The sequence below is a fragment of the Elephas maximus genome, chromosome 5 (assembly GCF_024166365.1).
Source record: "Elephas maximus indicus isolate mEleMax1 chromosome 5, mEleMax1 primary haplotype, whole genome shotgun sequence".
NCBI classification, from domain to species: domain Eukaryota; kingdom Metazoa; phylum Chordata; class Mammalia; order Proboscidea; family Elephantidae; genus Elephas; species Elephas maximus.
The window spans coordinates 79,427,892-79,444,005 of NC_064823.1; the positions used below are offsets into that span (position 1 = coordinate 79,427,892).

General features: G+C 38.0%; 1 protein-coding gene across 7 annotated transcripts in view; it reads left to right on the forward strand.

Annotated features, from left to right (window-relative positions):
- The window catches only part of CNOT6L (CCR4-NOT transcription complex subunit 6 like), a 132,670-nt gene that overhangs the window by 73,736 nt on the left and 42,820 nt on the right, over positions 1-16,114 (forward strand). For all 7 annotated transcript variants that reach the window (XM_049885943.1, XM_049885939.1, XM_049885937.1 and 4 more), the window contains one exon: positions 8,213-8,302. In XM_049885943.1, coding sequence (XP_049741900.1) covers positions 8,213-8,302 — 90 coding nt within the window. The remainder of the gene's footprint in view (positions 1-8,212; positions 8,303-16,114) is intronic.

Consider the following 16,114-nt stretch of genomic DNA (forward strand, 5'->3'; position numbering starts at 1 on the left):
GTGTTGGATATATACCTAGGAGAGGAGTTGCTGGGTCATATGGTAGTTCTATTTTTAGTATTTTGAGGAACCACTATGCTGTTTTCCACAATGGCTGTACAATTTTTGCATTCCCACCAGCAAGGGATAAAGGTTTTGTGATTTTTATTTGCATCCCTCTGATGGCGAATGACGTTGATCATCTTTTCATGTGTTTTGTGACCATTTGAAAGTCCTCTTTGGTGAAATATCTCTTCAGGTTCTTTGCCCATTTTATGATTAGGTTGTCTTTTTGTTGCTAAGTTGTAAAAGTTTTAAATATGTTTTGGTTATTAGATTCTTATTGGATATATGTTTCCTGAAGATACTTTCCTAGTTGGTAGCTTGACTTTTCACTTTTTTTGGTATTTTGATCAGCAAAAGTTTTTAATTTTTATGAGGTCCCACTTATTTTTCTTTTGCTGTCTGTGCTTTTATTATTACTTAAAAGGTAGGCCTGCATCACCCCTGCATTTTCTTCTAATAGTTGTCTGATTTTAGTTTTCACATTTAGGCCTTTAATCCATTTTGAATTTGTTGAATTTATTGAAGATACTCTTCTTTCCCCATTGTATGGACTTCACACTCTTGTCAAAAACCAGTACATCATAGATGAATGGTTTTATTTCTGGACTCTCAGTTCTATTCCATTTGTCTGTTGTTATGCAAGTACCAGGCTGTTTTGATTACTGTAGCTGTATACTGTGTTAAAATCAGGAAGTGTAAGCCCTTCTACTTTGTTCTTCTCTTTTAACATTACTTTAACTATTTGGGGCCTCTTTCCAGTCCATATAAAGTTGAGGATTAATTTTTCCATTTCTGTAAAGAAGGCTATTGGAATTTTGATTGGGATCCCATTGACTCTGTACATAACTTTGGGTAGTACTGACTTTTAACAATCCATGAATAATAAGGAACACCTTTCCATTTACTTAAGTCTTCTTTAATCTCTTTTAGCAGTGTTTTATAATTTTCATTGTGTAAGTTTTTCCCATCTCTGGTTAAATTTATTCCTAGGTATTTTATTCTCTTAGGTGCTTTTGTAAGTGGAATCATTTCTATTATTTTGTTTTAGATTTCTCATTGCTAGTGTATTTTTGTGCATTGACCTTGTACCCTGTAAGTTTGCTATTTTATTTTTTCTCTGTTTTTAAGTTGAGCACATGGCTTATTCATGTTTAGATTTTACTTATTTTCAAATATAAAAAAGGCTATAGAAATATATCAAATATAAAAAAAGGCTGTAAATTTACCTCTAAGTATTGTTTGTGTTTCATCTCCCAAGTTTTGTTACAACATCTATTGTAATTATTGTACTTTTAACTGCAATAGTGATATTGATATTTTTGTACTTGTAACTGCCATACTACCTTTTGATTCCACTCTTTGTGGCCATAGGCAGTGGTTTTGTCCATACCAACTTGGTCTCTTGGCATAGCTTTGCTAGGTGTCTCATTAGAGTCTGGTTAGCCTGCTCTACATTACTGCTGAACTGGGGTCTCCAGGCTGTGTGTAAGTTCTAGTTAATGTCCAGGGCAGTTGCCACTGATTGTTTCTCATTGTATAGGCTTTCTTTCTGTTGGTTTGGAAGTATACACTTTTATTTCTTGATTCTTAGTGGTTACTCTTGAAATTGTACCTTGAATATATTAATACTGCCCTCATGGATTACATGAGTAAATGTGCAAAGACCTGGAGTTAGAAAACCAGAATGGAAGAACACGCTTGGAATTTAATTTCTCAAGCTGAAAGAACTGAAGAAGAAATTCAAGCCTCGATTGGAATATTGATTCTACAGGGAAAATATTGAACGACACAGAAAGCATCAAAAGAAGATGGAAGGAATACACAGAGTCACTGTACCAAAAAGAATTGCCTGACATTTCAACCATTTCAGAAGGTAGCATATGATCAAGAACTGATGGTAGTGAAGGAAAAAGTCCAAGGCGGGCTAAAGGGAATGGTGAAAAACAAGGCTTCAGGAATTGGTGGAATACCAATTGAGATGTTTCAACAAATGTGGACACAGTGCTGGAGGCGCTTACACATTGATGCCAAGAAATTTGGATGACTGCTTCCTGGCCAGCTGACTGGAAGAGATCCATATTTGTGCCCATTCCAAAGAAAAGTGATCCGATAGAATGTGGAAATTATTGAACAGCATCATTAATAACACATACAAGTAAAATTTTGCTGAAGATCATTCAAAAGCAATTGCAGCAGTACATCAACAGGGAACTGCCAGAAGTTCAAGCTGGATTCAAAAAGACGACATGGAATGAGGGATATCATTGCTGATGTCAGATGTATCTTGGCTGAAAGCAGAGAACACCAGAAAGATGTTTACTGGTGTTTTATTGACTATGCAAAGGCATTCAACTATGTGGATCATAACATTATCGAAAACATTGTGAAGAATGAAAATTCCTAGATCACTTAATTGTGCTTATGTAGAACGTGTACATAGACCAAGAGGCAGTCATTGGAACACAACAGGGAGATACTGTGTGGTTTAAAGTTAGGAAAGGTATGTGTCAGGGTTGTATTGTTTCACCATGCTTATTCAGTCCGTATGCCGAGCAAATAATCTGAGGAGCTGAACTATGTGTAGAAGAACGCGGCATCAGGATTAAAGGAAGACTCATTAACAACTTGCGTTATGCAGATGACACAACCTTGTTTGCTAAAAGTGAAGAGGACTTGAAACACTTACTAATGAAGATCAAAGACCATAGCCTTCAGTATGGATTACACCTCAACATAAAGAAAACAAAAATCCTCACAACTGGACCAGTAAGCAACATCATGATAAACGGAGAACATGTTGAAGTTGTAAATGATTTCATTTTACTTGGATCTACAGTCAATGCCCATGGAAGCAACAGTCAAGAAATCAAAGGATGCATGGCATTGGTAAAATCTGCAAAAGACCTCTTTATTAAAAAAGTAAAGATGTCACTTTGAGGAGTAAGCTGCGCCCGACCCAAGCCATGGTATTTTCAGTTGTCTCACATGCATGCAAAAGGTGGACAATGAATAAGGAAGACTGAAGAACAATTGAAGTCTTTGAATTTTGGTGTTGCTGAAGAATATTGAATATACCTTAAACTACCAGAAGAATGAACAACTATGGAGAAAGTACAGCCTGAATGCTCCTTAACAGCAAGAATGCCGAGACTTCGTCTCACGTACTTTGGTCATATTATTAGGAGGAACAAGTCTCTGGAGAAGAATCTCATTCTAGGTAAAGTAGTGGATGAGCAAAGAAGAAGACCCTTAATGAGGTGGATTGACACAGTGGCTGCAACAATACACTCAAACATAGCAACGATTGTGAAGATAGTGCAGAACTGGTCAGTATTTAGGTCTGTTGTGCATAAGCTTGCTATGAGTCAGAACTAACTAGATGGCACCTAACACCAACACAGTAAATTTTATTTTAGCAACTTTTTAATTGAAGTATCATTTACATGTAGTGAAGTTTACTTCTTTGATGTACAATTCAGTGAATGTTTACAGATATATGAAGTCATGTACCATCACTGCAATCAAGAAGTTGAACAGTTTTATTGCCTCCCAAAATTCCTTTGTGCCCATTGAATTCAACACCTCCTTCTACTCTCAGCCCTTGACAACTACCTTTCCAAAATGCCCTATACAGAAACATAGTATGTAGCCTTTTGAGTTTGGATTCTTTTATTCAACAGTGCATTGGAGATTCATTCATATTTTGTGTATCGATTTCTTTTACTAAGGTATCCCATTGTATGAATATGCCAGAGATTTTCATCCATTCACAAGCTGAAGGACGTTTGGGCTGCTTCTAGTTATGGACAATTAGGAATAAAGGCACTATATATATTTGTTTTCAAATTTCTTGGTGAAAGAAGCTTTTATTTCCCTTTGTTAAACACCCAAGGAGCCATGGTGGCACACTGGTTAAGTGGCTGCTAACTGATAGGTTGGTTGTTCGAATCGACTAGTCGCTATGCAGGAGAAAGATGAGGCAGTCTGCTTCCGTAAGGATCACAACCTTGGAAACCCTATGAGGCAGTTCTACTCTGTCCTGTGGGGTCACTATGAGTCTGAATTTACTGAGCAGCAGTCGGTTTGGTTAACAGGTTGCTATACCTAGGGGCAAATTGCTGAGTTGTATGGTAGGTGTATGTTAAACTTTATAAGAATCTGCCAAACTGTTTCCCAAAGTGGGTATATCATTTTGCATTCTCACCAAAAGGTAAGGAAATTGCTATACACTTTTGCCAGTACTTGGTATCATTAATATGTATGTATTCATTTTTTTGTCATTCTGATGGGCTGTAGTAATATCTCATTGTAGTTTCAGTTTTCATTTCTCTAATGACTAATGGTACTGTGTATCTTTTTCATGTGCATATTTGCCATGTACATACTATATTCCTTGGTGAAATGTGTATTCAGATCTTTGCCTGGTTTTATTATTTTTTTTTCTCGTTATTGAGTTTTGAGAGTTTGTTATATATTCTTTGTACATCTCCTGTTTTAGATATGTGTTTTGCAAATGTTTTCTCCAGCCTGTGACTTGTATTTTTATTTTCTTAACAGTGTCTTTCAAGGAGTTTTTTGTTTTGATAAGGTCCATTTTATCAGTTGTTTTCTTCTATGAATCATATCTTTGGTGTTGCATTTAAGAAGTGTTTGACTTCTTGAATATTTTGTTCCAGAAGTTTTAAAGTTTTCTGTTTTACATTTAAGTCTATGGTTCATTTTGAATTAATTTTTGTATATGGTGCGAATTTCCTTCTTTTGCTTATGCGCATCAAACATTTCAGCACTGTTGTTAAAACAACTATACTTTTTACATTGAATTGTCCTTGGAACTTTGCTAAAAATCAATTGATCATATATGTTTGGGTCTGTTGCCAAACGCTATTCTCTTCCATTGACCAATGCCAATACCAAAGTATTTGATTACGGTAGCTTTTTGGTAAGCCTTGATATTGGGTAGTGTGTGTCTTCCAACTGTGTTCTTATTTTTCAAAATTGTTTTGACACTTCTAGATGCTTTGCATTTCCGTTTAAGTTTTAGAGTCAGGTTGTGATTTGTGCAGAATATCTTGCTGGGATATTTTTTTGGAGTGTGTTGAATTTGTAAATCAGTTTTGGGAGAATTGACATTTAAATTCCCTTGTGACTTCCTCTTTGATTGATGGATTATTTAGGAGTATTATGTTTGATTTCAAAAGATTTAGACATTTTTCCAGATACCTGTCTGTTATTGATTTCTAGTTTTAATCTGTTGTGGTCAGACGGTATGCTTCGTATGATTTCAATAAGTTACTGCTGTTCTGGCAAACAATACGGTCTACATTACTGAGTGTTCCATGTGCACTTGATAAGGATGTATATTCTTCTGATTTGATTGAAGTATTATAAAATACTAGTTTAGCTAAATAGGTTGACAGTGTTGTTCTGGTCTTCTTTATCCTTACTGATTTTCTGTAGTACTCTGTCAATGACTGAGAGGAGTATTGAAGTCTGCAATAAAATCTTGCACTGTTTGAAGCTATTATTCCTCTGTATTTTATTTTTTTTAATATTCCAACATCCATTGTTGATTTTATAAGTTATCATTTTCATTTGTATTCTTTTGAAGTGATCAGTTCTTTCTCCCAATCTGGTTTTAAAGTCTTCTATTTGTCTTTGATATTCTCTAGATTATACGGCACTGTGTTTCAATAAAATGAAATTCTTCAGTAAATTTTGTATATTGTCTTAGTTACCTAGTGCTGCTATAACAGAAATACCACAAGTGGGTTGCTTTAACAAACGAATTTATTTTCTCACAGTTTAGGAGGCTAGAAGTCCAAATTTAGTGTGGCAGCTCTGGGGAAGGCTTTCTCTATCAGCTCTAGAGGAAGGTCCTTGTGTCTTTGAGCTTCTGCTCCTGGGCAGCCTTCATGTGGCCTGGCATCTCTTTCCCCCCATCTCTGCTTGCTTGCTTGCGTTTAATCTCTTTTATGTCTCAAAAGAAATTGACTCAAGATACACCCTACACTAATGCTGTCTAATTAACATAAAAAAGACAACCCATTCCCAGACGGGATTATATCCACAGGCATAAACCAAAACCAAACCAAACCCATTGCTGTCAAGTCAGTTCTGACTCATAGTGACCCTACAGGACAGAGTAGAACTGCCCCATAAAGTTGTCAAGGAGCACCTGGTGGATTCGAACTGCCAACGTTTTGGTTAGCAGCCTTAGCTCCTAACCACTACGCTACCAGGGTTTCCACCACAGCCATAGAGGTTAAGTTTTACAACACATATTTTTGGGTGACAGTTCGATCCACAATATTCCACCCTTTGGTCCCCTAAAATGCATGTTCTTCCCACATGCAAAGCACACTTACCCCATCACATCATCCCCAAAGTCTTAAATCATTTCGAAGTACAAAATCTCATCTTCTGAATCGTATAAATCAAATATGGGTGAGACTTCAGGCATATTCTAGCTGGGGTAAAATTCTTCTTCATTTGTGAACCTATGAAATCTAGATTACAAGTTGTCTGTTTCCAAAATACAATGATGAGACAGGCACAAGGTAGACATTTCCATTACAAATTGGAGAAATTAGAGAGAAAGAAGGGATAACAGGCACCAAGGAAGTCCAAAACTCAGCAGAACAATTTACAGTAGTTCTCAAGGCTTGAAAATAATCCTGTGTTCTCTGAGGCCATCTAGGCAATGGCCCTGCCCTCCAGATTTTGGGTGTTGGCCATTCTGTCTGGATTCTGGGTGGACATTCCTCAACCCTAGGGTTCAGCTCTGCCTTCCAGGCCCTCTGGGATGGCGACTCTACTCCTTCTTTAGGTGGCCCCATTCGCCTAGTCTAGTGGCTAACATACTCCCTCAGCCCTGGTAGTCCCCCGTTCTTCCCTTTGTGCATGAAAGCTCCACCCCTTGGCTTTGGGAAGTGGCCACATTCACCTAACATGCCTTAACTGCAGCCCCACAGTCCGGAACTGAATTGGTGAAGATCTGACAGTTTGAAACCTAGGATGCTCTGGCCCCACCCTTTGAGATCTGGGAGAATGTAGCCCCACCCACTGAAACCAAGAAGGCTCTGCTTTCTGTGCTCCTTCCTATAGTTTTGCTGATCTCTGAGCTGCTTTTTTCCCCCAATACTTTATTGATTTGTAATGATACACAGTAAAGTATCCAAATGTTTAAGTATCTAACTTGAGGAATTTTGCAAAGATAAAAACCTGTGTGGCCTTTACTTAGATCAAGATTTCTGTCACTCCCGGCAAGTTTCCTTTTCCAGTTTCTAGTCCGTTTGAAGCTATCAACCAGATTTGCAAAATAGCTATTACTCTTTATACCTCTACCACCAGTGTATTAGAAGTCAGATACCTCACATTCTTTCAAACACTTGGTTGGTCAGTGGTTTTTAATTTTAGCCATTCTAGTGTCTGTCACGTTGTAAATTTTTGTTTTAGCAGTTAGAACCCTCATTTCTACAAGTTCTATTTTTTTTTTTCCAAATCTGTTTGAAAGTCTGTTATTGCAAACTTATCTTAATGAACCCTGTTCTTTATTTCTTAAGGGAATAAAAAGTTTAACTTTCTTGCTTGTTTTTGATACTTGATAAATCTATAGGTATTATTAGTGCTCAGATATTCCTGATCATTGTCAAAACAGAATTCTTATTTTCCTCCCACATTTTGCTAATTCATCTTGGTAATGGGTTTTCTTCTCACGTGAATATTTTCTCTTCCCCCATACATAGTAATATAAATAAGAGAGTTCCCTCTTTCTTTATGAAGTCTCATTTATTGTTTCTCATATAAGGGTGTTTGTCTTTCAGTTAGAATCTTTTGTCTTTAAAATTAAATGTAAAAAGTATAAAGTTGCCCCAAGGAGTCAGATTGTGATATTTCTTCAGAATTGACCATGATTATTAACATGTGTTTTTGAGTTTGACAAGCCCAAAGGCTCTTAAATTTTAAGTACACAGTACAAACAATATAATCCTTTTTCAAGTTTTTTTAATATGTATTTCTTCAAATTTGTATAATTTCTTAAAATATATCAATAGATTAAATATGATTAAACTTAATTTATAAAATTAGTATTTTAAATTTTGTAGTGTACATTTTTGTCATATATAATCTTAAGTCTTATAGTTTTCATTTTTGTCCTTTGCTCCAGGCAATCCTTTATCACAGGATATTCTCAACTTATACCAGGACCCAGATGGAACCCGAAAGCTACTGAATTTCATGCTTGACAATCTTGCAGGTAACTATTAATGGCAGAGCAGAGATACTTGTTCTAGCTAATATAGGACATATTGCTGAAGAACATCTGGCCATTTATATAAGTGTTTATAGGTCTGGAGCTCCCATGGTAGTGGGACATTGTTCTTTTTATATGCTGAGTGCTTTCTATTTACCAAACAATATGTTAGGAGTTGCAGTTACATTATTTGGTTTCATCTTCCCAATAACCTAAGAAGTTAGTATTTTTACTCCCATTTTATACATGCAAATTCCGAGATTCGGAGAGTAAAGTAATTTACCAGAGTTACACAGCTGATTAACACCAGAGCTGTGAACCCAGGATTCTCTTGCTCTAATCACAAAGAGAGAATTAAAAAGTGTATAACTAAAATATTATAATGTCTTCTATACTGGAACAGTTTTCTTTAGCTCTGTTTCAGAATTGTTTATTTCAGAAAGTCGGTATTCCAGGGAAAATACCTGAATTTAGTAGTGTCTCCATATTTTACCAATATTTTGAGTGCTTAAGCCAAAAATGGAGCCCCTGGGTGCAGATGGTTAAATGCTAGACTATTAACTGAAAGGTTGGCGGTTCAGACCCACCCAGAGTTGCCTCAGAAGTAAGGCCAGATAATCTGCTTCCAAAAGGTCACAACCTTGAAAACCCTGTGGAGCAGTTCTACTTTGTGCACGTGGGGTCACCGTAAGTCAGAACTGACTTGTGGCAACTAACAACAACAGAAACAATGTACCCTTAACAACTCCCTTTCCCCCCCTCCCACCTGCTCCTGTAAACCACTAATAAACTTTGGTATCTATGCATTTACCTATTCTAGATATTTCATATAAATGAGATTGTATAATATTTGTCCTTATTTTGCTCAGCGTAATGTGGTCAAGGTTCACCCATGTCAGGACTTCCTTTCTTTTTGCAGCTGAATAATATTCCATTGTATGTATGAACAACATTTTGTTTATTCATTGATCTGTTGATGTACATTTAGGTTGTTTCCACCTTTTGGCTATTGTGAATAATGCCGAACTGAACATCGGTGTACAAGTATCTGCTTAAGTCCCTGCTTTCAGTTCTTTTGGATCTATACCTAGGAGTGTAATTGCTAGGTCATATGGTTAATTCTATGTTTAACTTTTTGAGGAACTGTCAAAAATATTTTCCTCAGCAGCTGTATAACTCCGCCAGTAATGGATGATGGTTGCAATTTCTGTACATCCTGGCCAAAAAAAAATTGTTTTCTGTTTTTCTGATGATAGCCATCCTAGTGGGTGTGAGGTGGTATCTCATTGTGGTTTTGGTTTGCATTTCCCTGATGATCTTGAGCATCTTTCCATGTGCTTATTAGCCATTGTATACCTTTTCTGGAAACATGTCTTTTCAAGTCCTTTGCTCAATTTTTAGTTGTATTGTTTGTCTTTTTGTTGTTGAGTTGTTGGAGTTCTTTATATATCCTGGATACTAAACCCTTATCAGATACATGGTTCTCAAATATTTTCTCCTATTCTGTAGGTGGTCTCTTCATTTTGTTGATAAGTTCCTTTGTTGCTCAAAAGTTTTAATTTTAATGAAGTTCCATTTACCAACTTTTTTTTTTTTTGGCTCATGCTTTTGGTGTCATATCTAAGAATCCATTGTCCAAAAGTTGGTCCTGAAGCATTACCCCTATGTTTCGGTCTAAGAGTTTCATAGTTTTAGTTCTTACGTTTAGGTCATTAATCCATTTTGAGTTAATTTCATATATGGTAATAGATAGGGACCCAGCTTCATTGTTTTGCATATAGATATCCAGATGTTCCAATACCATTTATTGATGAGATTTTTTTTTCCCCATTGAACGGATTCAGCACCCTTGTCGAAAATCAATTAACTATAGATTAAGGATTAAGAAAACAATTCTATTCACAATAAACCCAGACCCAGTGCCACTATTCACAATAAAAAAAAGCATCTAGAAAATACAATACTTAGGAATAAATTTAATCAGGGAGGTGAAAGACTTGTACACTGTCATGAAACACTGCTGAAAAAAATTAAAGAGGACCTAAATAAATGGGAAGAAATTTAGTATGGATTACACCTCAACATGAGGAATGCAAAAACTCTTTACAACTGGACCAATCAATGTCATGATAAACAGAGAAAAGATTGAAGTTGTTAAGGATTTCATGTTACTTGGATCCACAATCAGTGCCCGTGGAAACAGCAGTCAAGAAATCAAGTGATGTGTTGCATTGGGCAAATCTGCTGCAAAGGACCTCTTTAAAGTGTTCAAAAGCAAAGATGTCACTTTAAGGACTAAGGTGCACTGATCCAAGCCATGACGTTTGCACTCGCCTCATATGCATGTGAAAGCTGGACAGTGAATAAAGGAGATCAAAGAAGAATTGATGTTTTTTAATTATGGTGTTGGTGAAGAATATTGAATATACCATGGACTGCCAAAAGAACGAACGAATCTGCCTTGGAAGAAGTACAACCAGAATGCTCCTTAGAAGCAAGGATGGCAAGACTCCATCTCACATACTTTGGATATGTTGTCAGGAGGGACCAGTTGCTGGAGAAGGGCATCATGCTTGGTAAAGTAGAGGATCAGCAAAAGAGAAGAAGACCCTCAATGAGATGGATTGACACAGTGGCTGCAGCAGTGGGCTCCAGCATAACAAAAATCATGAGGATGGCAGGACCTGGGAGTGTTTCATTCTGTTGTACATAGGTTCGCTGTGAGTCAGAACTGACTTGAAGGCACCTAACAACAAAATCATTTTTTAAAAAATCGAGTAAGTGCACTTCTATAATTGGTAAATGAACTGTTCTAACTTTTAGAGTTCCTTTTGCTAAATATAGAGTACCATCTTTCAGATCAGACTATAAAAATAAATATCCAATCTGTACTGAACATAATTTAATATTTTTGGGGTAAGTAACTATTGTACAAGTATAGATTTGCACGAATGTTAGGGATTAGGCAGATGATAGATGACAGGCAGGAGGGACCAGGCCCTGGAAAAGGACATCATGCTTGATAAAATAGAGGGTCAGCAAAAAAAGAGGAAGATCCTCAATGAGATGGATTCACATAGTGGCTGCAACAGTGGGCTTAAGCGTAACAACAATTGTGAGGATGGTGCAGGACTAGGCAGTGTCTCATTCTGTTGTACACAGGGTCACTATGAGCTAGAACCAACTTGACGACACCTAACAACAACAAAGCGTAGTTTTCATAGTGGTTGCTCTTAATATTACAGTTTACATACGTAACTTACCACAGGCTACAGATAATGGTGTTTTACCACTTTTCTTGTGGATAAGTTCCTTTATGTTCTCTACTTTTTAAATATAGCTGTCTCTAGTATTTTCTCTAACATTGAGCACCACAAAAGCTAATGTTGTGATATTTGCTTCAACCATCAAGTACGATTTAAGAAACTCATGTGAGAAGGATAATCTATTGTATTTACCCCTAATTTTACCCATTCCGTTGTTCTTTCCTTTTTCAAGTTTCAGTTCTTCTATCATTTCTGTTTAGAGAGCCACATTTAGCTGTTCTTTAAGGAAATGTCTGCTAATGACAAAGTTTCTTTGTTTTTCTTTGTATGAATATATGATTCTCCTTGTAAAAAATATTATAATTCCTGTTATGGCTAAAATTTTCTTTGACCACTACTTTTTAGCTCATGTAGGTAACCACACTTTTAAGTTGGATGTGTATCCTTCTAGGTCTGTTCGTAGGCATTTACATAGAAAAATTACACGGGTAGAAATTTTATACTATTACTTTTCACGTGTGGCTTTTAGTTTCTAATAAAATATATCATATTTTATTATTATATATTTTTCTGCTTCATTTCACTCAACAATTTTCCTGGGATAGCTTTCCACTTTAGCATATCTATTTATCCATCCATATATCCATCCATTTTCTTTTAAACTGCAGCATAGACGTCCTCAATGCAAGTAATTTTTTTTGCTTTTGGTATTATTAACATGCCGTAATAAACCTCTTTTTAAACACTGCTTCAAACAGGTGTATGATAGGGCTGATTTGCGAAATAGAATTGCTGGGTCGTAGGAACATGCGTGTTTTAAATTTTAAATGATGATGCCAGTTTGTCCTCCCAGGTAGCTGTACCAATTGTATTTCTGCTACCTGTAGATGCAGGTATGCAAGTAGCTGTTTCTTAACACCACCACCAACCCTGGATATTAAAAACTTGAATGTTTTCGTGAACATGGGTAAAAAAATATGCTATCTCATTTTTAAATTTTCTTGGTTACTGGGAAATTGAACATTTCTCATGTTTATTGGCTCTCTGCATGTTGTTGGTGAACACCATGCACTTCATTTATCCTGGTATACAGTCATGGGTTGCTTAATGTCCATGATACTGTGATGATGTTATGTGTCAACTTGGCTGGGCCATGATTGTGATTATCCTCCATTTTTGTGATCTGATGTAATTATTCTCCATTTTGTAATCTGATGTAATGATCTTCCATTTTATCTGTTGTAAATCTTAACATCTATATGTTAATGAGGCAAGATGAGTATAGTGTAGAGTGTATCATGTGTCTCACCCCTCCTGAAGTCATACCCTTACTCAAGTATCTGATGAGAGTGGCGTTTCCTTGGTAGAATAACCTGCATCCAGTATATATGGATGCTTTGGCAAAGCTCTCCTTGGCTCTGGATCCTGCATCAGGCTTGTCATCTCTGACCTCTGATTCTTGGAACTCGAGCCAGCAGCCTGTCATCTCACCTACCAACTTTGGGATTCACTAGCTTCTGCAGGCCTGTGAGCCAGAAGTCTGCTGTCTGACCTGCCTAATCAGGGATTTGCCAACTTCTGTAGCCCCATGGGCCAGCAACCTGCTGTCTAACCTGCTGATTGTGGGTTTGTCAGCCCCTCCCTGCAACCACGTGAGTCAGGAGAATCCTCTAGCCTGATGCATGACCCACGGATTTGGAACTTGCCAGCCTCCACAACTGTGTGAGCCATTTCCTTGAGAAATATCTCTCTTTCTCTTCCTCTCTATGTATGCTTCATTGGTTTTGCTTCTCTAGAGAACCCAGTCTAAGACATGCAGTACCAAGAGTGGTTCTAGAGAAACAGAATTATAAGGATGAGATTTCTAAATTGGTTTACAAGTCTGGCTAGTCTTAAATGTACTGTTGACTTTGCCTCCAGTAGTAAAGAGGGCACTGCTAATCCATGGCATGGGGTGGCAATAGAAATATTCAAAACATCACCACCAATAGATCAAACATTTGTGAGAAAAAAGGCTCTGCGTGATTGCATATTGGATGCTTTTCTACAGTTTTGTCAGAGTGAGAAGTAAAAGGAAGCTGGTTGGTTGGTCCTACTTTTGCTATACAAATTGGTGAAAGAAAGAAATGACCTCAGGGCTTCAGAGTCACAACTGAAGCACAGCATAAAAGATCTGAAAGTGGCCACTTGTGCCCTTATAGAAAGAAAACCTTATTTCTTGTATCAACAGAGCTGATACTGCTGAAAACCAAATCCAGAGTCTTATTGTCAGAGTGGCTGAATTACAATACCATCTCAATTCCCAACCCTGAATGGTGTCTGAAGTTAAAATGGGGGCATTGATTGGGAGGACATGGAATCCTGAAACTTGGGATGGGAACATACAGGTAGATGATCAGGAAGCTGAGGACGCTGGACCACTAAATTCCACTGCATCTCTCCTGCCAACAGCACCATGCCTCCCATCTGAAGAGATTACCCCATCTTTGTCTGCTAAGCTACCCTTCCCGGGAAAACCATTATCCCTTTCACCCCCATTTGATGAGATTAACCCAGCTGTGCCTAAAGAGTCTTTGTCTGAGATATCGCCTGCGGCGGTGCCTCAGGCATCACCTGAGGCAGATGTTTTACAAGACATTGCTGAATGTTCGCAGGACACGCTCCCACCACCCCTTTCTACTTCTAGACCTATAAACCAAAAAGCCAAACCTGTCGCCTTAGAGTCAATTCTAGACTTAAGTCCCAGAGAGCCACAGTAGGTGAAGCACACAGTGTTACCCAGGAGGAGACACTTTATACTCCAAAAGAACTGCTTGACTTTTCTGATATATACAAACAGAAACCTGGGGAATATGTGTGGGAATGGCTATAAAGGGTATGAGACAATTGTGCAAGGAACATAATGTTGGATCAGTCGAGTTTATTGATATGGGCCCACTAAGCGCAGATTCTTCACTTAATGTTTCAGCTTTAGAGGTTAGAGGTTAGAAAAAGATATACTAGTTTATTTGGTTCGTTTACTGAAGCATGGATTAAGCAGTGGCCTACACTAAATCAAATTGAGGTGCCACACCTGCCTTGGTATACTGTAGAAGAAGGCATCCAAAGGCTTAGGAAAATTGGCATGTTAGAATGGACTTATCAGGTTGAACCCACAGACCCACCCATGGCATTCCCAGAGGACACACTTTTTACCACAACGATAAGGAGCAAGTTTGTAAAGGGAGTCCTAGCATCCTTGAAGATGGCTGTGATTGCTATTTTATGTAAGTCAGATTTGACAGTGAGAACTGCCCTAATTGAATTAAGACACCTAACTACAGTGGGATTGATTGGACCCCCTGATAGTATGCGCCAAGTGGTGGCACTTAATCAACAAAAACAAGACAGGCATGTTTACCGTAATGGACAGCAAAGTCAAAGCAGTAATCAGAATCGTCTGACTCATATGGTCTAATGGCATTGCTACCTAGTCATGGTGTCCCTAGGAGTGAAATAGATGGGAAATTTACTAAATATTTGCTTGATCTGTATAAGTGAAAGAATTCTAGGTCAAGTGAATGGCAGTCTAACTTGAATTGCTAGAATAGAGTGTCATGGCCCCTTAATCAGTTCCCAGACCTGAGCCAGTTTACAGGCCCACAGTCCCTTGAATGAAGGGGAGGCAGGGTCCCCTGAGGAAGGACCCCACTGCACTGCCAAAACTTTATACTGTTAATCTTTCTTCTTTCCTTTGCCAGAGGGATCTCTAGCCTTTTATGAGAGTTACTGTTCATTGGGGAAAAGGAAATAATCAGATTTTTTGTGAATTATTAGACACTGGCTCAGAACTGACAGTAATTAGTAGACACCCAAAATGTTACTGTGGCCTACCAGTCAGAGTGGGGTTGTATGGAGATCAGGTTATTGATGGAGCCTTAGCCCAGGTACCTCTCACAGTGGATCCAGTGGGTCCCCTAACGCATCTTTAGTGCTTTCCCCAGTGTCAGAATGCCTAATTGGAATGAACATACTCAGCAACGGGCAGAACCCCCACACTGGATCCCTGACATGTGGAGGAAGGGCAATTAATGGTAGGAAAAGCCAAGTGGAAGCCATTAGAACTGCCCCTGCCTAGGGAAATAGCCAGAAGCAATACTGTATTCTTGGAGAAATTGCAGGGATTACTGCCACCATCAAGGACTGGAAGGATGCAGGGGTGGTGATTCCCACGACATCTCCATTCAACTTGCCTATTTGGTATATGCAAAAAACAGACAAATCTTGGAGAACAACAGTGGATTATCGTAATGCAGGTGGTGACTCCAGTTGGCAACTGTTGGTCCAAATGTGCTTTCATTGCTTGAGAAGAGTCATACATCTCCTGGAATCTGGTATGCAGCTATTGATCTCTCCAATGCCTTTTTCTTGATTACAGTTTTGAGGAGACACTAGAAGCAATTTGTCTTCAGCTGGCAAGGCCAGTAATATACCTTTACCATCCTGTCTCACGGGTATATCAGCTCTCCTACCTATGTGATAATTTAGTCTGCAGAGACCAACACTGAGT